Genomic DNA, 25,482 nt, shown 5'->3' on the forward strand with positions numbered 1-25,482 from the left:
AAACAGGCAGGGAGGAGCTTGCTTTCATTCGCTTTGCACAGAAGCTATGAAACTCTGGAACTCGTGCCTTGTGAACAATATCCGGATATCAGCCGCCTACCTTCCCGGGGCTATGTATACCACGGCGGACGAATTAAGCAGATACTTTCCTTGGACCATGAATGGGAGATAAACGAAATGATCATCACCAACATATTCCGCATTTGGGGCTACCCAGCCATAGACCGCTTTGCAACTGCGAAAAACACAAAATGTCCCAAATTTTGCTCCAGAGCAGGACTGGGGAAGCACTCCCTGGGAGATGCATTTATGATTCCGTGGCACCGGAACTTACTCTGTGCTTTTCCCCCAATCCCGATTCTCCACAGAGTTCTGATAAAAATACAAACAGATCATGCCAAAGTGATCCTGATTGCCCCAGCATGGCCCAGACAACTGTGGTTCCCATTCCTCACCAGGATGTCAACTCAATCACCAATCTTGTTGCCTCTCATTCCGAACTTCCTCTCGCAGCAACACGGCCGATTTCTCCACTCCCACCTGTCCATGCTTCACCTCAAAGCTTGGTTCCTACATGGTTCTCCCAAAATGAACTAGCATGCTCTGACGAAGTCCAAAGAGTGCTCCTACATAGCAGAACACAATCTACTCGCACCACCTGTCTCCAGAAGTGGAAGTGATTTACACAGTGGTGCTCAACTAAACAACTGCCTCCTATGTCTGCAACAATATACTCTTATACTCGACTACCTGTTGGACCTCAAACAATCTGGCCTTTCTTTTAGCTCCATCAAAGTCCACCTAGCTGCTATTAGAACCTTCCATGATAAAATTGACAGTACCTGTGTGTTTGCTCATCTGATCACTAAATGTTTTCTCAAAGGACTTCAATCCCTATACCCAGACGTAAGACCCCCTATTCCTCCGTGGGACCTTCACTTAGTGTTATCTTGCTTAACTCAACAACCATTTGAACCTCTAGCCGCTTGCTCTCTCTTGCGCCTTTTTATGAAAACAGCATTCCTAGTGGCAATCACTTCTGCCAGATAGGCAGGAGAAATAGCAGCTCTCATGGCAGACCCACCGTATACCCTATTTTTTAAAGACAGTTACCCTTCGATTACACCCCAAATTTATTCCAAAGGTCCATTCGTCATTCCATATCAATGAACTGATACACCTGCCGACCTTCTTTCCTAAACCACATGCGAACTCGTTTGAATCCACAATGCATACTCTAGATGTATGCAGGGCTTTGTCCTTCTATTTGGATAGAACCAAGCCCTTTAGAAATTCTTCTAGACTCTTTGTTGTCTTCACGGAGCCATCCAGAGGGACACCTGTTTCCACTCAGAGACTTTCAAAATGGATTTCTGACTGTATCCGATTCCGTTATCAGATATGGAAAGTTATGCCTCCAGCAGACATCAGAACCCACTCCACTAGATCGATGGCTACCTCCGTGGCTTTTCTACGCAAAGTTCCCCTGACTGACATCTGTAAAGCAGCCACTTGGTCTTCTGAACACACTTTTGTTAAGCACTATGCCCTTACTCAGGGCCCCTTCTCGGATACACGATTAGGCAGAGCTGTTTTAGCTACTGCATTTCTACCCAATCTGAAGTCCCTACCTCCTTGAGATACACTGCTTTTAAGTCACCTGGAGTGGAGCACCCACAGGGACAGCTCTCGAAGAAGAAGAGGAGGATACTCACCCTGTGCAGTAACGGACGTTCTTCGAGATGAGTGTCCCTGTGGGTGTTCCACTACTCACCGTCCTCCCCTCTACTTTGTAGTTGGGGTGGCCTCCGTTGTAGAGAAGGAACTGAGGGGACCGGTTGCGCACGCGTACTATTAAGGTACACTCAGAGCTGGGGGGGCAAGCGCTGTGCGTGCATGACCGGTACGAATACTTCTGTAAAAATCTCCGAGCGAAGGCGCAGGGACACACCAACACCTAGAGTGGAGCACCCACAGGGACACTCATCTCGAAGAACGTCAGTTACTGCACAGGGTGAGTAACCTCCTCTTCTCTTGTTCTGTCTCCCTTCTACTTGATGATACCTTGTGCTGAACCAAATATTGAATGGAGAAGATGCCATTACCTGCCAGCTTTGAAACCACCATCAGAGTTATTTAAATAGGTCAGATTCTCAGCTAGTGTAAGCCAGTGAGGACCTGGTCTGATTTGTTACTTGACCAGCAGTAGATCACCCAAATCTACACAGCTAAAACCTCTCCATCTAGTCTATTCAGATTCTTATGTTGTGCCCATCAGGATGGTCTCTGATCACCTGCCACCTAGGTCATCTCAGTGACTCATCAGATGTTCACTGACCCATTAAATATGAATTTTAAGGTTATTTGCATAATCAGCTCTTGAGCTGTGCCTCCTGGTGGTCCTATATTTTGATATAGTTTCCTAACATTTATTAACCATATGTTTCCTAACATTTATTACTGCTCTTGTAAATAACAGTGGCACTCCTAGCACTGGTGTGGGCTTACTCTTTGCTGTTCTCTACCTCCAGTTCTGATTATTATCTCAGTTGGTGAATTCGCCACTCTCCCAGGCCTTGTTTTACTTTCTCTATGGATTGCTGTACTTAAGCCTTGAAAACCAGGTACATAAATTGTTCCATTGTCTGACTAGCGCTGTGGAGATCATGACTGGAAACCTTTCAGAGCAATGCTCCAGAAGCAGTAAGCTGTGACCCTTCTGAGGCAGCACACTGACCCTTCTGGTTTTTCAAATTCATTTAGCATTTTCAAAGCAAATGAGACCTCTCTGATCCCTTCCAGGGATAAGAGTTCATTCGAAGGATTTATGTACAAAGCCTGACTCTGTGAAGGCCCAGATCAATAATCGTAAACTTGAAGTAAACTATAGCCTGTTTTCACCCAATATGCTAAGCTTTGCAGAGGTCAAAAACAATCCTATAGGGACAATGACATTCCCATCTAAACTAATCACTATGGGGAGAGGGGGGTGAAGGACCTTTGGATATTTGTTTTCTGATTAGCTTTAGTCAACATGTATTAAAATAACTTTGCCCTAATCTCATGCGAGGCACCATATATGATGCTAGACTCTGTGCCATCAGTCTAAATTATGCTGTCAAGCTTTCCATTTTGATATTCCTCTCCTTTGTTATAGGTGGATGTTCATATTGCAACAAACTTGGACAGAAACATTTGTGCAAAAGCAAAATGCTTTGTCTGTGTTTAGTAGTCTGGATATCTGTTTGTGAAACAGCTATTTTCCTCAGCTCATATTTGTCCAGGAACCGAATCTTATGGGAATGTGTCAGGGCCTGATTCTGATCTCATTTTATGCCCATATAACGCCATTGACTTAAAAGGCATTACGGGGTCATGACAGAGGAAAATACATCTTCAGGTGTTCACTCTATCTTCTTTCATATCTCTCCTCCTGCCTAGCAGCATTTTTGAGATTAGCATTGGTATCTGCCTCTTAGTTTAACAGGGAAAAATGAACAACTTGTCAAGGCAGAGCCGCTTTTTGGATCACTAGTCTATTTTGTACTCTGACAAGGACATCAAGTTTCAAACGTTTCATTCATTTCCATGGACCTTTTGGTCTTTCTTAAAGTGACCACCATTTTGTATAAGGCACCGACAAGGCCACTAAGGCTAAGATGATACTGTCTAGTTTAAGGGCTTGTCTCCACTATCCGCTGGATTGGCAGGCAGCGATCGATACAGCGGGCGGTTGATTTATCGCGTCTCATGTAGATGCGATAAATAGACTGCTGAGTGCTCTCCTGTCGACTTCGGTACTCCACCAGAACGAGGAGCGCAAACAGAGTCGACGGGAGAGCGTCAGCTGTCTACTTACCACAGTGAAGACACCGCAGTAAGTAGATCCAAGTACGTTGACTTCAGCTATGCTATTCACGTAGCTGAAGTTGTGTATCTTAGATCGACCCCACATGGTAGTGTAGACAAGATCTAAGATATGCAACAGGACCTGTGCCCAACAATTGCTGTGTATGGCATTCAGTTTTTCTCTGCTGTTGTGACAAGTTATGGAGCACGCAATTGTTGAGGTTTTCCCAGTGTTCGAAGATATTTCAAGGAGAGTCTGTTGGGTCCTGAGCCATCTAGAACCTTATTTTTGAAGCTGGGCTTTAATGTGTATACTTCAGAGCATGGTGCTGTTGTGTATTAATTGACTCTATTAGGAGTTGTCTTTCTTTTGGTCCATCTGTATGTTTCAGGAGGTCTCTTCACTTCATCCAAAGGAGGATAGAACGGAAAGAGGTGCAGCTGAAGCATTGTTGTAGGTTCTTAAAGACTCTATAACTTGAAAATAAATCCAAGGGCCTCTCTGCATTTTTAATTCAGTGATGTTAGTGAGAGTTCTGGCTAAAAAGGGGTTAGGCCCTAAATATTCATGGTTTATCACTGAAACCAGATAACTGGTGTAAATGCTGTGTGAGAAGTGGTGTTAATTGCTTACTGATTTTAAGGCACTTAAATGATCATCCATTTATGGCATACAAGAAAAATTGGGTTGTACTGACCTTATCCCAGGAATTTAGGAATGTGATAGAAAAGCAAGAAGTTCTTTGACAGTCTGCAAGAGATGGCTTGAGATTTTAAAACAAAGTGAATGGCAGGCAGTGCACTGTTTTTTCTTAGTGTTATAGTGTCATGATGTGTAATGTAGATGCTGAGCTGAAGTTTATCCTACTTACAATCCATTTTGACATTCTTTCAGACATTTTGTTAGATAAACTCCATCTCTTGCTAACAAATTTGGTGTCACCTGATGTGACCAGGGTCCCAGGGGGGCCACGCTGAGATTGCACGATCAGGGCAAACTGCAAAGAATGGGGCAGACAATCCCCAAAACTGGAGGTTATTTCTAATATTTAGGTTTACCAATCCAGCAACAAAACAGCTTTTACAGTATCTTACTGATTACTCAGAAGCCAGAAATACAGTTCCCTTAAAGCAACCCAGCCTTGGGCTCCCACCCACACAGCCAAGTCAAATACTTGGAGGATTACTGAAAATCTTATTCATCATATAAAAAGTTCTACCAATCCCAAAGGGTTGGACACATTACCCATCAACTTAATGAGTACTTCAGATCTTACCCAATTGACGTACAGCCAATTCTTATTAATGAAACTAAAATTTATTAAAAAAGAAAAGAGTGCGTGCGTATGGGTTGAAAGATCATTATGCCTGCAGATATGAATAAAGTTCTTAGGTCAGTTCATGGTAGAGATGGTGAGCTTCAGAGTTGCAAAAAGTTCTTTCAGAATTAGTTCCTTCGGTCATAGTTCAATGTCTAATATCAGGGAGACCCAGTCTGGAGCTGGGGACTTAGTCTTGCGACTCAAACTTCCCCTGGTGAAGCTTAAGCAGATCTGAGATAACAGGTCAGGGCCCAAGAGTTCTTTTCATAGATCCCCAGCAGCCTCTTGCCAGCAGGCATTCCTTGGGTACAGCATTGTGGCTTTGAAGTAGAAACACCTATTTCCTATGTATACACGGGTAACTAGTTGCTTTCATCAGCATAAGGTAGTTATCCGTTAAGCAGTTCATAGACAGTTTACTACAAACTTCAAAGAGAAATATAGACAATGAAATTATTACACTCTAGTCTCATCTAAATGTTAATATTCCCCTTTGATCTCTGAATCAAGGATATAGTAACTGACAGGAACCATCTGTTTACATGGTTAACATCTAACAAGATATAAGTAAACACATACAATCTGTATTACCTCTAATTCTCTAACAGTACAGGTTCACATTTCAAACCTCTAGTCTATGGCTATGTTAGCTGTTTATAAGGAATAGTCCTAATTACCATCTATATACTTTTCTAATATGTCTTTAAAAATTGAATTTGGGTCATTTAGCCGGCTAGTTGCTTGACTCTTTTGGGTTTAATGTCACACCTGAGCTACTGGTTAACAGGGATCCTCCTGTATGGTCCGCTTTCATAAAATGGAGAAACAATAACTAGAAAAGAGGAGGAGGGAGAGATGCCACAAGAATGTAATAGGCAGACAAAAAATGTTTACAGAGGAACAAAATAGTAGCTATTTATTTACTTACACTAAACAATTGGCTTCCTGTTTCATGCCTAAATGCTGAATAAATGTTGGAAACAGCTGCAAGTAACTCTTTAGTCCTGGTGTTAAGATGAACATGTGTGGAATCCCATTAAGGCTACTCCAGTAAATAATGCACTAATAGCACAAAGCTTGAATTAAGCCCCAGCACCTAGCTTCACTTCATTTCCCCTGTGGTTGCTCTCATTATTTAGGGTGATTATATGATTCGTCTGTGCTAGAGAGGAATAATAGGCTGGTTTTTAAAAAAATGTGTATTTGATTATTGCAAGTTGAAACTCATGTTAAAATGAGTGAGTTAGGGGAAGTGCTGACCATATGGCAGGCTCCAAGAGAAAGGGCATTAGACTGACCTCGTCTTCAACCTGTTGCCTTGTAGGTGAAGGAAAATCTCCTGTCATGCAAGATGCTGCTGCACTGCAAACGGGATGAGCTGCGCAAGTTGTGGATAGAAGGAATTGAGCACAAACACGTCTTGAATTTGCTAGATGAGATTGAGAACATCAAGCAAGTGCCCCAGAAGCTGGAACAGTGCATGGCCAGCAAGCACTACCTCAATGCAACTGACATGCTGGTAAGATGGGATACCTAACATTGATGGTCATCTGTATATTAGAGTCCGCTAATGCAGCTCTCTAGGTAAATAGATCTTTCTCTGTGTGTCCACTGCTTGCTCTTCTCCTGCACTGTTGTTCTCTTTTACCCTGTTATGTCACTCAGTTTGTGCTTGATCTTCAGCTTGCCAACCTCTTTGACTTCTTTGCTGCCCTCAGCCTTTTCTGACGTGGACTCTGGGTCTCCAATAGCTCTTCCTCCCCTTGTCTCATGTCCATGGTTTTTTGAAGCCTCCTTCTTCTTTGCACTTCATTGACTCCTTTCCTTTCTTCTGTCACTGTGCTCCTTGCCTCTTGCCGTGCTGGGTTTCCTACTGCATTCATGGCCTTGGTTCTTATTCTCACTGATGACTTCCTCCACTGTAAGATCCTTCTCTTAGCTCCATCTATTTCCTTTCCCTTCCATCTCCTCTCTGACTGGCTCTGGTGCTATCACCCTGATCATCTCTCCTCTACCTTTCACTCTTATAGACTCATAGGACTGGAAGAGACCTCAAGAGGTCATCTAGTCCAGTCCCCTGCACTCCTAGCAGGACTAAGTATTATCTAGACCATCCTTGACAGGTGTTTGTCTAACCTGCTCTTAAAAATCTCCAATGACGGAGATTCTACAACCTCCCGAGGCAATTTATTCCAGTGCTTAACCACCCTGACAGCTAGGAAGTTTTTCCGAATGTCCAACCTAAACCTCCCTTGCTGCCATTTAAGGCCATTGCTTCTTGTTTTATCCTCAGAGGTTAACAAGAACAATTTTTCTCCCTCCTCCTAGCAACAACCTTTTATGTACTTGAAAACTGTTATCCTGTCTTCTCTTCTCCAGACTAATTCTTCTTTCCAGACTAATCCTCTTCTTCTAACTACCTTCCCAGTCATCTGCCTCCACCTCCTTCTCTGCTGAGAACTCGCCAGTTTTTTTTAGGAAAAAAAGAAAATTGACTCTTACCAGCAAAAATTTTCCTCCTCCCTCTCCCATTCTCTCTCTCTCTCTCATTTCCCTTTCTCCAACTGGCAGACCCCTGCTTTCTCATTCACCACGGAGGAGGAGAGGGTTCTTGCTTCACAACTCAAGTCTCTCTTTTACTGTTTCCCTCTAATTCCTTGATCTGTGCCCTTGCTCCCATTTCCTTCCACCTGCTCTCATTCTCTGCTCTTTCTCTAAGCCTCTTATTGAAGTGCTCTTTCTCCTTGGGCTCATTTCCATCTGCTTTACAAGCACACCTTTCATCCTCAGTCATGAGGACGCCTCTCCTCACCTACACCCTCTTCTCCAATTTCTGTCCTATTTCTCTCCCTTCCTGTTTCCAAAAACTTCAGGCGTGGTGCCTAGACTTCATGACCAAATCTAGATTCCACCCCCTGCCAAAACTACCCTTTCTTTACCAATGACATTAGTAACCTTCTGCACGGAGTGGGAGTTTTCTCTATTTATGACAGGTTTCAGAGTAACAGCCGTGTTAGTCTGTATTCGCAAAAAGAAAAGGAGTACAACAGCCGTGTTAGTCTGTATTCGCAAAAAGAAAAGGAGGTGCCACAAGTACTCCTTTTCTTTTTGCGAATACAGACTAACACGGATGTTACTCTGAAACCTGTCATTATGCAAGGCACTGCATTTAGCCGTATGGAGTGGAAATCTATCAACTGCTCAAATAAATTGGTTAGTCTCTAAGGTGCCACAAGTCCTCCTTTTCTTTTTTCTCTGTTTATGTTCTTCTTGATTCCTCCACAGAATTATGTTTCTTGAAATCTCCTTCACCTCCCTCATCAACTCTTATCCTTCCTGTCTCTCAGGATCACAACCTTAGTGTTACCTTTGACTCTTCTCTTTCCCGCCTTGTAATCCATCACTTCTCAAATTCCTGTTGCTTCTTCCTCTTCAGTATTGCCTGTCCTTTCTTCATTTTTCCCCACTGCCAAAACTCACTCTTGATTTCATTTTTTCGGGTCCCTCTTCTCTATACTCAAAACACGTCTCTCTAAAGTTGTCTTCCTTTCTCACTTCTCGTAAAATCTCTTTTCAGGCTTCCTGTTACTCTTGGCCTCAAAGCTCCTCATGTTGGCCTTTAATGACATACATAATCCTGCTTCCGTGTACAGCTCCATTTTGTTGTCCCCTTCCTTCCTTTCTGACTCATTACACTCCTTCCAATCGTTTCCTGGCTGTTTTTCTTCAACTCGTACTCTTGCCTTTCTTGCCTTCGTGCCTCCTTTCATGCCACCCTCTACATCTTGTCTGCCAGTGGTCTTCTCTGTCCTCCCTCCTTAAAAAAGCTTTTCTTCCTGGAACCCTTTTTCAGCCTTGTTCTCCTCATCCTTCTTCCCCTTATTTCAGTGGTTCCCAAACTTTAACAGCCCGCGAACCCCTTTCACTAAATTGTGAAATCTCGTGAACCTCCTCCTAATAATTAATATTTCTAGGGATTTAAGTTTAGATTTCCTCTGCTCTCTGCACTCCGTGGGGCTTCTGCTGCTGGACCCCGTTGACTGCCCCGGTCCACTGAGCTTGGGCTGCAGGCCCCGCTGACCGCCAGGACTCGGGCTGCCAGCCCCAACCGCCCATCCCTGCTCTCCCTGGGGCTTGGGCTGCCGGCTCCCTCACTGACGGGGGCAGGGCTCAGGCTGCCAGCCCCAACTGCCCTGCCCCGATCTCCCTGGGGCTCGGGCTGTCTGCCCTGCAACCGGGTCCCACCTGCTGCCTCCAATGCCCGGGGTCCTCTGGCTGCCAGGAGTGAAATTTTTCTGGCGAACTCCCTGCAACGTTCTGCGAACCCCAGTTTGGGAACCACTGCCTTATTTGAACTATTGTCCTGTCTCTTGTCTACCTTATTGTAAGTTGTTTGGGGCAGGTCATGAATCTGTTTTGTAAAGCACTATGGAAATTTCTGGTACGATATAAAATATTAAGTCAAGCCTGTTCTAATTCTTGGAAGGCATTAATAGAGCCATGACAAGAAGAGCAGGGATGGCTAGGATTTACTTAGATTTTGAGGTATTTTTAGTCAAAGTCCTTGATGGAGGAAATATGTTATCTGGAGTGAGAGGTATTCTCTTGTGTTTAAAAAAAAGCAAACAGGTTAAGAAGTGGAATAAACAGGCAATGTTCAGTGAAGAAAGAGTTAATGATTGATATCTTGTGGATTAGTATTAGGACAGTTTAAATTCATTACTGTTAACCTGTTGGTTTTTCCCATTTCTGTTACATTTGACCTAGTTAAACCTGTTAAAGAGCTAGTTTGTTGGTCTTTAAAGAATGGTTGCATGGAAGGCCATACCCTGACTTTGTGATAGTGGTGTTCTTCCAGAGAAGAATAGTCCCATTTCCAGCCTGTGCTGAGTTCTAATTTTATTGCTCTAGGAAATGAAAGAAAAATGTTCATCTGCAAAGTGCTTTGCAAATATTGAGTAATCCTTTGACTCCTCAGTTGGTTTCAGAGATGAGAAAACAAAGGTACGCATAGCTGAGACTTGCACAAGGTCGTAAGGGAAGTGAGTGTTGGTGCCTGCTCTTTGTGCTCAGGCTGCTCGACAGTACCATGCTGGTTCTTCCGCAGGGTTATCGGTTGTGACTCATCAAGGTGCATTGCTGCAAGGGGTTACCATTTAGCTTTTAAACCAAGCAACGCAGGGAAAGCTGCAATTAAAACGGTATTCATGTATTAATCCCTCCATCAGTACTTTCAATTCCCATTTCAATACAAGTGCAGCGATAGCATGTAAACACAATAACTTATCTGCATCCTGACTGTTTTAATAGACAAAAATTGGTGAGGGCTCATTGGCTTTTGCTATCTTCTTTTAATTCTTCCTGTTTGTCAATGTGATGTTATAATCATGTGCTGGCTGCAGGATAATACCTTTCTCTCATTATATGATCTGAATAGTGTATAAAATAATTATTAAACTGTCAGGAAAGCAGAATGTTTATAGATGTGCTTGTCCTTTTGTTTCCCTCCTCAAGGTAAACGGCTGCTGTTGGTTTATAAAAAGCCTAAAGTGATCTGACAAGGCGCTTGTATCCCTTGCATTGAAATTGGAGAGCTGATTAATATTGTTGCCTGTAGCTTTGTGATATGTACAGTCTAAATTAGACCTTTGCAGCCTTTGTGTTGGGTTGATGCAAGCACATTAATGGCATAATTTCTGGTTGCTGCATCATATTTCTTCAGTCTGTTCTTTGTATTCCACTCACATTAATTGAAGTAATTTTGCCACTGAAGCGTATTTCAAACCCTGCATTTAAATTGAAATTTTAATTCCCTTATTGTTTGGAAAAGATGGCTGAAGATGGCTTGTTACAGGTTTCATTATCACTCAGAACTCTCCAGCTGCTGGTTCTAATGTACAACGACTGATTAAATCTGGGAAGAATTATTAATATAAAAATGGCAGCTTTTTCCCAATAGTATGAGCAAGCTCATGTTTATATGAAGTTAGATTTTTTTTTTAAAAGTGGATTTTTTTATCCAACTGTTTACATCGGTCTAAAATTGCACAGATGAGCTTTGAACATCACTTATGCAACTTCTATGATATAGCATCCCCCAAAAATTCATTGTAGAATTGCAGTTAAGTACTGCAAGCTGAGCCAGAGAGGAGATTTGGGGGCTCTGTACTAATTGCTAGTCACATATTCCACAAGTAAAATAACTTGTTTGAAACCTCCTTCTGAGTGTGAAGATTTGAATAAGTTTGTTTGTTTGTTTTTTGTTTTTTTTTTTTAAAGTGCTGAACGTTCACAGCTCCCACTGAAGTGCCATTTGAGGGCCTTAATTATTTTGGTCTCCTGTTTTTGTGCACATTTGTAGGAATTAATAGCTGTATAATTGGAGAAAGGATACATATATTAAGTATAAATAACCATTACTAGCAGCACCATTTACTCTTGGATAGTAATTGGGCTTATGTCCACTAGGATTGACATAGTATGCACTTGAGGTGGTCTGATACTACCTCCAGTAGAGGGCAGTGTGTCACATAGTATATTGTAGACTGATACCCAGGAGGGTGGGAGAAAACACTGGGACGAGCCAGGTATTAGGAGGAGTAGAAAGGCACTGGGACTTGAACAGTGAGCCTGGAGGGAAAGGCTGTGATACTAGCTGACAAGGTGACCGCAACAAGGAGCGAGGGTGACGGGGTGTGAACGTGAGAGAGACAGGACTGGGACAGGTTTCAGAGTAACAGCCGTGTTAGTCTGTATTCACAAAAAGAAAAGGAGGACTTGTGGCACCTTAGAGACTAACCAATTTATTAGAGCATAAGCTTTCGTGAGCTACAGCTTCTGATGAAGTGAGCTGTAGCTCACGAAAGCTTATGCTCTAATAAATTGGTTAGTCTCTAAGGTGCCACAAGTACTCCTTTTCTTTTTTTAGGACTGGGACAGGAACAGTCTGGAGAGAACAACACAGTAAAAGAGGCAGTGAGAGGCAAAAAGGCTTTGCTTACAAATTGCAATTCAAATCCTACTGAGGAAAATAGGAGGATAGATTATGGCAAATCAAGAGTAAAACTCAAGTCAGCCTATGGAACTCATTGCCAGGGGATGTTGCGAAGGCCAAAACTATAACAAGGTTCAAAAAAGATTGAGAAAAGTTCATTGAGGACAGGTCCATCAATGGCTACTAGCCAAGATTCTCAGGGATGCAACCCCATGCTCTGGGTGTCCCTAAACCTCTGACTGCCAGAAGATAGGACTGGACGACAGGGGCTGGATTACTCAGCAGTTGCCCTGTTCTGTTCATTCCCTCTGAAGCACGTGGCATTGACCACTTTCAGAAAACAGGATAGATACTAGGCTACATGGACCATTAATTTGACCCAGTATGGCCATTCTTATGTTTGTTTGGGGGAAGCAGGTGCAGAAGTGTCTGACTAATAGAGCACATTCCCCTTTAGAGCTTGGAAGAGAGCCCAAGATTCCTGAATTGACCATTCCTCTGCTGCCAGCAAATATCTGTGAAACAGAGTGGCAAAGTGTGCAGCTCATCCTCTTCTAATGCTGGTCCATATAGAGGATAACAGCCTACTATTGCTATCAGTTATTCTGTTAGCGCAAGTGGCCGAGGTCTGTGCGGTGGCTCTAAAGGTTCCAGCCCTGCTGATGTGGATGTCAGTGTGATGCCACATGATGGAATTTGTTTTTTCAGTTTTTTTTAAACCTAAGAAATTACATGCTAAGGAAGAAGAAACAGTATGTGTTCATGTCACTAAACACTGTATCAATGTTAAAGCCACAAGGGGACCAAATTAAGGATGCACGAGCAACCTTGAGTCTGGCATTTTGTAAGTTCTTAGTGCCTGACTTGGCAGCCTAACTATCCTTTTAACAGATTTTTTTGTGTTAAATATATATATAGGTAACTTTTATATTGAGGCAACTCATTTAATCCACAGGGATCCCAAAACACGTGATGAACTTACACACACACACACTCCCCCCAGCACTAGAGCACAGCTACTGCTATGGTGGAATGTACCAGCTGTTTAACAAAGCACATTAATGTTACGTAATTAGGTTAATAGCAAGGATGGATTTCTTTTCACATCTTGCTTTACTGTGAATACTGTAAACCACACCAGCGTGCTCTCTGGGAGTTTGTTTTATTATTCTATCTCCTTGTATGGCTTCTATCACTTGTGTCTCAATGCCTCACGATCATAAATTAATTGATCTTTATAGCCCCTTAGGGAAAGTGGGGAAAACTATTTATCTCTGCTTTTCAGATGAGACAGAGAGAGGCTAAGTGACTTGCTCCAGGTCACAAAGAGAGTCTGCAGCAGAGTGGGGAACTGAACTCAGATCTTCTAGGTCTCTGTTGAGTACTTAAACCATGAGACCCTCTTTTCTTCTATCTGTTCTGTGGAAGTTTTACCCGAGGAGATAATCTAATTTCCCACCCACAACTTTATCTTCCCATCACAGTGGGTCAGGGAGTTTGTCGACCTTCATAGCTTTTTGCTATGTTTTATCCTTCAAATATTAAGTGCTCCTGTTTAGGTTTCCTTGTGCCAGCGAGAGAAGTATGTATTTCTCCCTTTCTGCATTCTAAGGTGAATAATAGCTTCCAAGATTTCCCTTGAGAGTTAGACCTATTTCTTGAAGCCAGGTCGCATTGTTGCCAACTTGCTACAAGGGGCCACAGCAATAGTTCCGTCAACCCACCCAGCAATATTGTTAACCTATCCAACTATACTCTCAGTCCAGTAGAAGCAGCTGTCCTATCTCGGGGCCTCTCCTTCTGCCCCTCCACCCCCACAAACATGATACAGTTCTGTGGTGACCTAGAATCCTATTTTCGACGTCTCCGACTCAAGGAATATTTCCAACATACCTCTGAACAACATACTAATCCACAGAGGCCTCCCTACCAACATTACAAAAAGAAGGATTCTAGGTGGACTCCTCCTGAAGGTCGAAACAGCAGACTGGACTTCTACATAGAGTGCTTCCGCCGACGTGCACGGGTTGAAATTGTGGAAAAGCAGCATCACTTGCCCCATAACCTCAGCCATGCGGAACACAATGCCATCCACAGCCTCAGAAACAACTCTGACATCATAATCAAAAAGGCTGACAAAGGAGGTGCTGTTGTCATCATGAATAGATCGGAATATGAGCAAGAGGCTGCTCGACAGCTCTCCAACACCACTTTCTACAAGCCATTACCCTCTGATCCCACTGAGAGTTACCAAAAGCAACTACAGCATTTGCTCAAGAAACTTCCTGAAAAAGCACAAGATGAAATCCGCACACACACACCCCTGGAATCCTGACCTGGGATATTCTATCTACTACCCAAGATCCATAAACCTGGAAATCCTGGGCGCCCCATCATCTCAGGCATTGGCACCCTGACAGCAGGATTGTCTGGCTATGTAGACTCCCTCCTCAGGCCCTACGCTACCAGCACTCCCAGCTACCTTCGAGACACCACTGACTTCCTGAGGAAACTACAATCCATCGGTGATCTTCCTGATAACACCATCCTGGCCACTATGGATGTAGAAGCCCTCTACACCAACATTCCACACAAAGATGGACTACAAGCCGTCAAGAACACTATCCCCGATAATGTCACGGCTAACCTGGTGGCTGAACTTTGTGACTTTGTCCTTACCCATAACTATTTTACATTTGGGGACAATGTATACCTTCAGATCAGCGGCACTGCTATGGGTACCCGCATGGCCCCACAGTATGCCAACATTTTTATGGCTGATTTAGAACAACGCTTCCTCAGCTCTCGTCCCCTAAAGCCCCTACTCTACTTGCGCTATATTGATGACATCTTCATCATCTGGACCCATGGAAGAGAAGCCCTTGAGGAATTCCACCATGATTTCAACAATTTCCATCCCACCATCAACCTCAGCCTGGTCCAGTCCACACAAGAGATCCACTTCCTGGACACTACAGTGCTAATAAACAATGGTCACATAAACACCACCCTATACCGGAAACCTACTGACCGCTATTCCTACCTACATGCCTCCAGCTTTCACCCTGACCACACCACATGATCCATCGTCTACAGCCAAGCTCTGTGATACAACCGCATTTGCTCCAACTCCTCAGACAGAGACAAACACCTACAAGATCTCTATCAAGCATTCTTACAACTACAGTACCCACCTGCGGAAGTGAAGAAACAGATTGATAGAGCCAGAAGAGTTCCCAGAAGTCACCTACTGCAGGACAGGCCTAACAAAGAAAATAACAGAACGCCACTAGCCGTCACCTTCAGCCCCCAACTAAAACCCCTCCAACGCATTATTAAGGATCTACACCCTATCCTGAAGGATGACCCAACACTCTCACAAATCTTGGGAGACAGGCCAGTCCTTGCCTACAGACAGCCCCCCAACCTGAAGCAAATACTCACCAACAACCACATACCACACAACAGAACCACTAACCCAGGAACCTATCCTTGCAACAAAGCCCGTTGCCAACTGTGCCCACATATCTATTCAGGGGACACCATTACAGGGCCTCATAACATCAGCCACACTATCAGAGGCTCGTTCACCTGCACATCCACCAATGTGATATATGCCGTCATGTGCCAGCAATGCCCCTCTGCCATGTACATTGGTCAAACTGGACAGTCTCTACGTAAAAGAATAAATGGACACAAATCAGATGTCAAGAATTATAACATTCATAAATCAGTTGGAGAACACTTCAATCTCTCTGGTCACGCAATTACAGACATGAAGGTCTCTATCTTACAACAAAAAAACTTCAAATCCAGACTCCAGCGAGAAACTGCTGAATTGGAATTCATTTGCAAATTGGATACTATTAATTCAGGCTTAAATAGAGACTGGGAGTGGCTAAGTCATTATGCAAGGTAGCCTATTTCCCCTTGTTTTTTCCTCCCCTTCCCCCCCCCCCACCAGACGTTCTGGTAAAACTTGGATTTATGCTGGTAATGGCCCACCTTGATTATCATACACATTGTAAGGAGAGTGGTCAGTTTGGATGAGATATTGCCAGCAGGAGAGTGAGTTTGTGTGTGTGGTTTTTGGAAAGGGGGGGGTGGGTGAGAAAACCTGGATTTGTGCTGGAAATGGCCCACCTTGATTATCATACACATTGTAAGGAGAGTGATAACTTTAGATAAGCTATTACCAGCAGGAGAGTGGGGTGGGAGGAGCTATTGTTTCGTGGTCTCTGTGTATATAATATCTTCTGCAGTTTCCACAGTATGCATCCGATGAAGTGAGCTGTAGCTCACAAAAGCTTATGCTCAAATAAATTGGTTAGTCTCTAAGGTGCCACAAGTACTCCTTTTCTTTTTGCGAATACAGACTAACACGGCTGTTACTCTGAAACTTCAGTTTAGTTTCTAGAATTGAGCTTGTGAAGATTACTGCTCGTTATTGCATTCGATTAAAAGCATTCAGCCTCAGATCATTCATTCAGAATAGAAGCCTAGTTTGCGGTAAACTTAGGTCATTTTTGATTGTGCCGATGCATTTTGAGTTCACTGTCTGCCTCTGTATTGCGTGATCTCTGAATCCTAGCTCTCTAGAATCTGTCCGATCTTCTTGCGTAATTTATTATTTATTTATTGAGCATGTCACTTTGCTTAGTGCTCTGCAACACAACTGCTGCCCTAAGGAGCTTACAAGCTAAACTAGACAAAGCAGCTCCGATACCCAGAAAACTGCACAATGCAGATTCTTTGTTTTGTTGTTATAGATTGGCCTCAAAGCCTCAGTGCTGGGATGCAAAGTAAATTTTTGAAGTGGGATTTGTCTGATGAGAACGTGGTCAGTTCCTCGGAAGTGGGAGCCTTGTTTATAGACGCATGGAAAAAAAGTGAAGAGATGAGTGTAAAGTCAATGAAATAATCAGTCATGACACAGGCTTGGGATGGAGGAACAGGAGGAGTAGGAAGGAGGGATATAGAGGGGAGAAGGGAGGAATGAAGGGTTGCAGAAGCTTGTATGTGAGTTCAAGTTCCTCATCCTTGACATGGAAGGTGATGGGGAGACAGTCAAGGGTTTTAAATAATTGAGATTTTTTCTGGGGAGAAGAGGAGAAAATTGTTCTGCTATTTTTCCACTCCCAGGGTGGAGGTGCACTACTTGGTTGCCATTTAGCCATCTCCTACCTTTCCCTGTATCTCACATTAGTAGCATACGCTGGCACTGATGGTGGGAAGTAGAAGTCTTATCGGGAGGGATGAGCTGGAGTACCAATGAGAAGCGCAGTCAGGAAAGTAACAAATACTTTCCTCATGGATTGCATTTTCTAAATGGACATCCAACTTAATTCTTAATTACTGAGGGACAATCTCTTTTGCTTTTCACAGCCAAATCTCTGTACAACTTTTCATGACTGATGTACCCAAGTATTCAGATTCTAATATCTAAACTGTATTGTTAAATCTATTCACCTAAATTTGGGTTATTGCTGATAATGTATTCTATATATCATATGACTTTTAAAAAACGAACTTTGTATTTGTGGATAATCTAAGCACTATACCCAGATGTATAGACACTCTTTTTCCCAACCAGCGTATTACAGTAACTCCCCACTTAACATCCTCTCGATTAACGTTGTTTCGATCTTACGTTCCTGCTCCATTACAGAACATGCTCATTTAAAGTTGTGCAACACTCCGCTATAACATCGTTTGGCTGCTTGCTTTATCGATGGCTGGCAGCCCCCCATCAGCTCCCTTACCCTGCTCCCCCAAGCGCTTCCGACCCGCTGGTGGACCCCGCGGATTAGCGCCTTCCCCCTGCTCCCCACGCAAACAGCTGGTTTGTGGCGTGCAGGAGGAACGGGGGAGGAGCAAGGACGCGGCGTGCAGGCTCCCCCTTCCCTCCCCTGCCTCCTGCCTGTGGCAATCGGCTGGTTTGCGGTGTTCAGGAGGGAGGGGAAGCCTGTGCGCTGTGTCCTCACTCCTTCCCCCTGCCTCCTGAACGTCGCCAACCACCTGATTGCTGTGGGCAGGAGGCGGGGACGGAGGGGGGAGGAGTGAGGATGTGGCATGCGGAGTAAAGGGGGAGGAGGGAGAGAAGAGGCGGGTTAAGGATGGGGGCTTGGGGGAAGGGGTGGACTGGGCAAGCCAAGGGTTGAGCCCCCCCCGTCCCCAGCAAAGTCAGTGCCTGTGCTTGAAGAACAGCAAGAGTAGCAGGGGGACAATCCACCCTCTTCCACTCTGACTCCACCACCTCAACCAAGCTTCATACTCGGCAGTGATGATTGTAGTATTAAATTGTTTCTTTAAATTTGTTTAAAACTTATACCTGTATTAAATTGCTTGTTTAAAATGTATATAATGCCTTTTGTCTGGCAAAAAAAAAGTTCCCTGGAATCTAACCACCCCTATTTACATTAATTCTTATGGGGAAACTGGATTCGCTTAACATAGTTTCGCTTAAAGTCGCATTTTTCAGGAACATAACTACAACGTTAAGTGAGGAGTTACTGTATGTAATTTTTTTTAACATTAGCTTTAATAACATTTTTAAATCTGTTCCAACACAATGTTGGATATCTGTAATCCTAGATGGAAATTGAAGCAAGTATGTTGCATCTTCCTGCTAGTACGTGGTTGCTCAGGGTAATCGTAAACTATCAATCTAGAAATCCTTTGTAGTAAACAAACATTTGTTGGTATTAATATCGTACATAATTAAAATTTGAAAAAAATTCAACTATTTGTTACTATTTATATGCTTTGTTCACTATCTGCATTTCTCTCATCTCGGGCAATGAAAATCGGAAAGGGCAGTTTTTCATTGGTTTCATCAGTTTTGCTTTCTGCATTTTCCTGCTGCAGTGTTTTGCTTTCAAACACTTCAGCAGAATTTGTTTGTTTAAAACAAATGTTTTCAATGGAGTTTAAAAAAATAGTCTGGTCCTAGCTCTTATAGAGGCATATTTTTACAAAATTTAGACCTTGGGCTATATTTAAACACTGTCTCCTTTAAATAACTCAAACAATAGTACTTCCAACATTTTTCTCCGGAGGCTGTTCCATGGTCTAACATATCTCACCATTGGGAAGTTACCTTGATTAAATAGCCAGAATTCTGTTTAAAAAAGGAAAATGTGAAATTTACATTCCAGTGGATTTTATCTCCTTTCGGTGGACACATTGATGTAAGCATTAAGACAAACAAACAAACAAAATACCTTTTGACTCTGTTAAAACAACTCATTCATGATCATTTTACTCATTGGCATAACTGATAATTTTTGTCATTGGTGATGGCAGTAGGATTTGACTGGGGAGAGAAAGGAAACAGGTCCTTTATTTATTTTTATTATAGGTAATGTTTGGTGAGAGCATGTTCTAGTGATTAGCATATGAGTATGAGAGTAATGAGTTCTTATTCTTATTTATTATGTTGTATTACCATCGTTTCTAGGAGCTCTAGTGATGGAATTAGAACCTCACTGGGCCAGGTGCTGTAAAAACACAGAACAAAAAGACAGTCCCCTCCCCAAGGAGTTTATCACTGAAGTATACTTCTAGCCCTGGCTCTGCTGCTGGTTTACCAGGCAAGCCACTTAAAATGCTGTGCCTCAGTTACCCTATATATTAAATGGGTATATTACTCTAAGATATTATTTGTATTATTTGTTTACCTCAAAGGGGCATGATAAGACTTCACTTATTACGTTTGGGAGGGTGCTTTAAGTTCCTTATAAAAGGCATTTGTTCTAAGTAGTAAGTGTTAGAACTGAGCTGGAAAGAAGTTCTGTTTTTGTATTTTTTCTCGAATTCAATTTTCTGATCTTATTTCAGTTTTTTTTAATTTGCTATGATAGATTTAAAGATAGTTGAAAGTAGAAATTCATAAGTGGAGTGTTTCTTTCCCTTTGTAACATCTTATCATTTCTTCCCTTAATGTACTATCGATAACTTCCTCTCATTCCTTTTATCCTGTGAAATCCATTATCTGAGGGAGTCTGTTGCATTAAACTGTTAGTGCCTAATATTGCCTCATTTGCATTGACACATGCTTGACCTCAGCCCCTCCACTCTCTTAGTTAATGCACCAATAGGCACTGATATCTCTCTGGAGTATTATCATTTGGCTGTTAGCTCAACTAATAACAACCATTCTTTTAAGCTGATGAAGGTTTATTAAATAAAAAACATACAGTAATGAAGGTGGAATGGAGGTAGCTAGCATCCTGTTTTTACTGGTGAGAGTCTGCTGAGTCTATACGATAGTTACTGGATTTTCCATGGAAGTGGGGGCACCAGTACAGTTGTGATCAATTGTTTGGTTTAGAAACAAGCATTTCTGGACATTTAATTTGATCTCCACTGATTACAATGTAGACACAGTAATAAAAATAATAACCAGCCTTGTCTGTCTAATGATACATCACCTCTTGGATGTGCCATCCAAACAGCAAATAGCGTTGTGGTTTACATTTCCATGCTTTCACACGTGGGATTGGTACCGTAGCTTAGAGATCTTTAAGCTAGAAACTTCAGTTGAATAAGGAAAAATGTAGTGATGGCTTGCCTTTCAATTGATTAAAAAAAAAAAAAAAAGTTGAACTTCTAGCCAGCACCATCCATTATATAATTGAATAAAAATCCTTTATTTTGCCAGTAGAATCTTTGGTAGTTTTTTATTAAGCTGACTTATCAAGGCTGTTTTGTAACATTATTAACCACTTTAATTTCTCTCATAATGCAGCTGTAGTAATGTTTTTGCAGTAATCACTGCTTCTTCAGTTATTTCTCTTTAATTCTGAATCTCACAATCATAGTTTTTTCCCTAGTAAATAATGGAACACTATTAAGAGAGAGAAATCACTCAAGATCTTGAGGATAGTGGAAAAACATAAAGCATACGTCTTTCCAGACAAACTTGATTGCATATTAAAAATAGAACTGCAGAGTTAGTGGATGAAGGGAAAGGAGATACACTGTTATCTGGTTTACCATAGTACATAGGAGCCGCAGTCATGGGCCAGGACCCCATTGTGCTATGCGCTGTACAAACACAGAACAAAAAGACAGTCCCTGTCCCAAAGAGCTTATTGTCTAAGTAACAGACAGGTAGATGGGGGAATACAAGGAAACAATATTAGTCAACATGATAAGCCATGGTCCCAGCAAACCAGCAGCCTAACTGTTGTCACGTCTTTTGGAGGCATCATGGCACTTGAGGGTTTTAGGGAGGGATTTGAAGGAGGATAAAGTGTTAGTTTTGTGTATGTTTATAGGGCGCTCCTCCCAAGCATGAGGGGCAGTATGGAAAAAAGCACCAAGGTGCTTGTTTGAAAACGTGGAAAGTGGGTGATAGAGGCTGGCGTTATTGGCCCATTGGAGGTGAGAGTCAGCATTTCAATACTGAATGAGAGATGATAGGTAGGATAGGCCATGAAGAGCCTTGGAAGTGAAGACAAACAGCTTGTGTTTGATGCAGTAGAGAAGAGGGACCCAAGTATAATATATTTGGATTTTAGTAAAACATTTAGTACAACTGGGATGAATTTGGCCTAGTGTGACTCCACTGAAATCAATCCAGTTACCAGTGGGTAAACTTGGCACAATGTTGCATGTAATCTTGTTCTCAAAAAGGCTTGGATAGAAACACTGTCACATAGAATGCAATGGTTTTGCCAAACTGCCCATAAACAAAGGCTTATGTAAAATGTTCCCATTTGGGGAGGAAGCTGTGGTTACCTCTAGAGATTGGTGTTAATTCTTGTCTTACAGAATGTCTTCATTTACTATAAATGGCAGGTTAGTGAAATTTGGAAGCAATACTAGATTGAAAGAAGTTGAAAATGCCATTGACAACAGAGAAACAGGACAAAGAAGGAGCTACAGAGATTAGAAACACAGACTGAAAATATCAGGGAATCAACTTGAAACACTGCAAGCTGATAGACATGGGCGAAAATTGTTCTTTGTAATGCAATAATAACACGAGGTCCCACGTGTGATCGGTGCCCCATTGTGTAGTTACTGTACAGACAGGTAGGAGACCATCTCTGCTCCGAAGATCGTACACTCTACAAAGCACACTCAAACTCTGTTTAGTGACAGTTAAGGTTGAATCAAGACCTAAGTTCCTGCTCAGCTGCATGGCCGTGCAGCAGCCTATTATGCGCTGCGCAGATCATTGTGGCTGCGGCAGGGACAGATGCCTCCCCACCATCCCTGGACCTGCCGTGGCAGAGGGAGGCATCCCTCCCCAGCCTCTCCTGTCCCGCACTGTACCGTGTTTATAGTGACACCAAGCCCATGCTCAGCAGGGGCCCTGCCAGCCAGGCATGACACTCCACTTCACTTGTCCTGCGGCCAAGTAGCCGCAGCGCTGGCTCCTTTTCTCTCCGACCCCTCCCCCGCTTCTAGGTCCACCAGCCCAGAGCTTCTCCCCCCTCCGCCCAATCACTCCTCTCAGCCGGCCGGCTAAGAGTTCCTTTCTCCGCCTCCATCACCGGTAGGCAGCAGCCGCTGGCTGCCTGCCAGTGATGGTGGGGGGTGGTGTGTGGAAAGGAGCCCACAGCCACTGCCTCTCCTCTGGGCTGACGGTGAGAGATGGTCTGCTGCTTCGGGTTCCCCCAGGGAGCCCGAAGCTGCGGACCGTCACTGGTGGCCCAGACTGCAGCTGGGGGAGAGACGACCTGCCCTGGCCCGGGGGAGAGGCACCCCAACCCAGCCCTGGCCAGGGAGAGGTGCCTGTCCCGCATCCCCAGCCATAGAGTTGCCGCAGCAGGACGAGGCGCCCCTCCACCACAGCCCAGGTGCTGTTGTGGGGAGTCCTCTCTCCCCACTGTAGCCCCGGGGCAGCCTGCACTCCAAATCCCTCATCCCCAGCCTCACCCCCAGCTGGAGCCCTCACCCCCAGCTGGAGCCCTCACTCCGCTGCACTGCACCCTCTGCCCCAGTCCTGAGCTCTCTCCTACACTCCAAACCCCTCAGCCCCACCCCCGCCACATGAATTTTGTGATGTACACCAATATGGAGGTGATGTGTCAAACAACAAAATTCATTCCGCATACGTGTGCGAAAATTAGAGGGAATGCTAATCAGGACACAGCCCATGAAATGTAAACCAGAAAAGCACGGGAATAACAAATTAAGGGAAAAGTCATACAGTCCTTGCTACTTTCACAGTGCCTGCAACAGTGTTGGCAGCACACTCCATAAGGTTTTCGTGTCTACCTCCAACAGTCTCTGAAAAGCCTTATGGATCCACCTTCCTGAAACTGGTACTCCAGTGCAAAACATTACATTGAGACACACTTGTATCAATAGGTTGGTACATCTGACTGTCACACATTCCCTACATTTGGGAAGTTATTCTTCATTAATGTTGTGGAGGTTGCCATTAAGATTTTGTGCTAGAGTACAAGTGAAGAGGGAGGTAATAGTTCTACAGAGCAGGAACGCAGTGGTTTCTCTCTCTGTCTCTGGGAATCAGCCTCTTGATTCTTTCAGTCCCAGTCACTTCATGACAGAAAGTCATTGTTGAATAGGAAGTTCAGTAGGAACTAAAATGATCTGGGGCGGCTGGTAGGATTGCAGAAAGATTTGAACGAGCTAAATTTGTCTAGCTGGGGAAAGAGACCGCTTCTGAGGGACACAGACCTTAACATGTTTGTAAAATTAAGGTGGAAAAGCAGTTAGAGTAGGACATGGGAGGTGCCCATACTAGTGCTAACAGGCAAATGCAAAAGGGAAAATTTAAGTTGAATATTAAGCAAAATAACCTGCTGGCGAGATCTTAGTAGTCTCCCAAGGGAAGTGGCATTAGCACCATCATTTGGGACATTTTAAAACTAGAAGTATTATAACAACAAACACAGTCCTGCATTAGTAGGGAGATTGACTGTGTGATCTGCTAGTTCTCTTTGATCTCTAACTTCTCTGATGTTATGAAACTGGTTGGCCCGTTAACCAAAGAGTTGACTCACCCCTTAATTCTCAGGAGGTAAACAATGGAGTGTAATGGCCTTTTTAGATGACTCCTTAAAAACTGAGCTGCCCACTGTCCTCATTTTTCTTAACCACTGTGCACCTTCCTTCCCACTTTTGTGTGGTGTGATTGGTCATTGCTTGTTTCTGCAGGAGTGGCTGCATTTCAGTGCTGCTGTCTGAATATAAAGCTCTCTGGAAGCCTTTGATAAAAGGTGCTGTATAAATTCAAAGTATTATTTACTCATTGATTTGCAAGCATGTTCGTAATATATCTGCCTTGTTTCCCTTTTCCATCAAACTTCTGTTCTAACGTTGTCTGCTTGAATCAGGATGAAGGTATTTCTCCCTTCTTCTGCATGCCTGAGCATTGCCTCCTGTCGTAGGTTAATGTTCCAGTTACTATTAGTCTTTAGTCTTGATTCATTCCTTATCCTTTTTGTTTGTGTGTGGCAATTCCTATTAGTTTTTCTCTCAGGATGATTTTAGCCATTTCTGAAATATTCTCTTAGGTAAGATCTTCATTAGCACTGAATCTTTTATAACTTTTCATTTCTGCTCTTAACTTGTTAATGTTACAGGGTCAGTTTTGAACCGTTGGAAAAATTTCTTTTGAGACCAGCATGCAATACATTTCTGGTTTTTCTCACCCCACCAGAATTGACCCACCGATGGGCTGCGTGCGGGGTGTCTGCTGATTTTCACCTCATAGGATAAGAAATAGGCTACAAAACCCAGCAGGAGTGAGTGAGGGAGAAAGATGCTTGTTTCCTCTTGCTTTTACTGTTACCCTGTTCTGTGTCTGTCCCAACCCTGAACAGCACCAAATTTCTCCTCTCTCTTGCTTCGCAACCTCCCACAGTGTTCCTTTCTGAGGTAAAATCTATTCCATTTCAGAGCTGATCATAGAATCATAGACTATCAGGGTTCGAAGGGACCTCAGGAGATCATCTAGTCCAACCCTCTGCTCAAAGCAGGACCAATCCCCAATTAAATCATCCCAGCCAGGGCTTTGTCAAGCCTGACCTTAAAAACTTCTAAGGAAGGAGATTCTACCACCTCCATTGGTAACGCATTCCAGTGTTTCACCACGCTCCTAGTGAAAAAGTTTTTCCTAATATCCAACCTAAACCTCCCCCACTGCAACTTGAGACCATTACTCCTTGTCCTGTCCTCTTCGCTGTGATCGCTGATCGCTGTGGGGATAGATGAAGCAGCAGCCAGGCACACATCAGTGAATTTTACTAACCTCAACCTCCCTCTCCTCAGCCCATCCTCCACTCAGCATCATGCCATGTCTCTAATCCCGCAATTCTTTTTCCATGAATTTTA

The 25,482-nt window shown here is 43.3% G+C and overlaps 1 protein-coding gene across 1 annotated transcript in view; it reads left to right on the forward strand.

Moving 5' to 3' along the window:
- The window catches only part of EXOC4 (exocyst complex component 4), a 607,587-nt gene that overhangs the window by 26,384 nt on the left and 555,721 nt on the right, over positions 1-25,482 (forward strand). Inside the window, exon 3 of the mRNA XM_084643015.1 lies at positions 6,496-6,690. Within this exon, the coding sequence (XP_084499141.1) occupies positions 6,496-6,690 (195 nt within the window). The remainder of the gene's footprint in view (positions 1-6,495; positions 6,691-25,482) is intronic.

Source organism: Lepidochelys olivacea, assembly GCF_965140295.1.
Source record: "Lepidochelys olivacea isolate rLepOli2 genome assembly, chromosome: 1".
NCBI lineage: Eukaryota > Metazoa > Chordata > Testudines > Cheloniidae > Lepidochelys > Lepidochelys olivacea.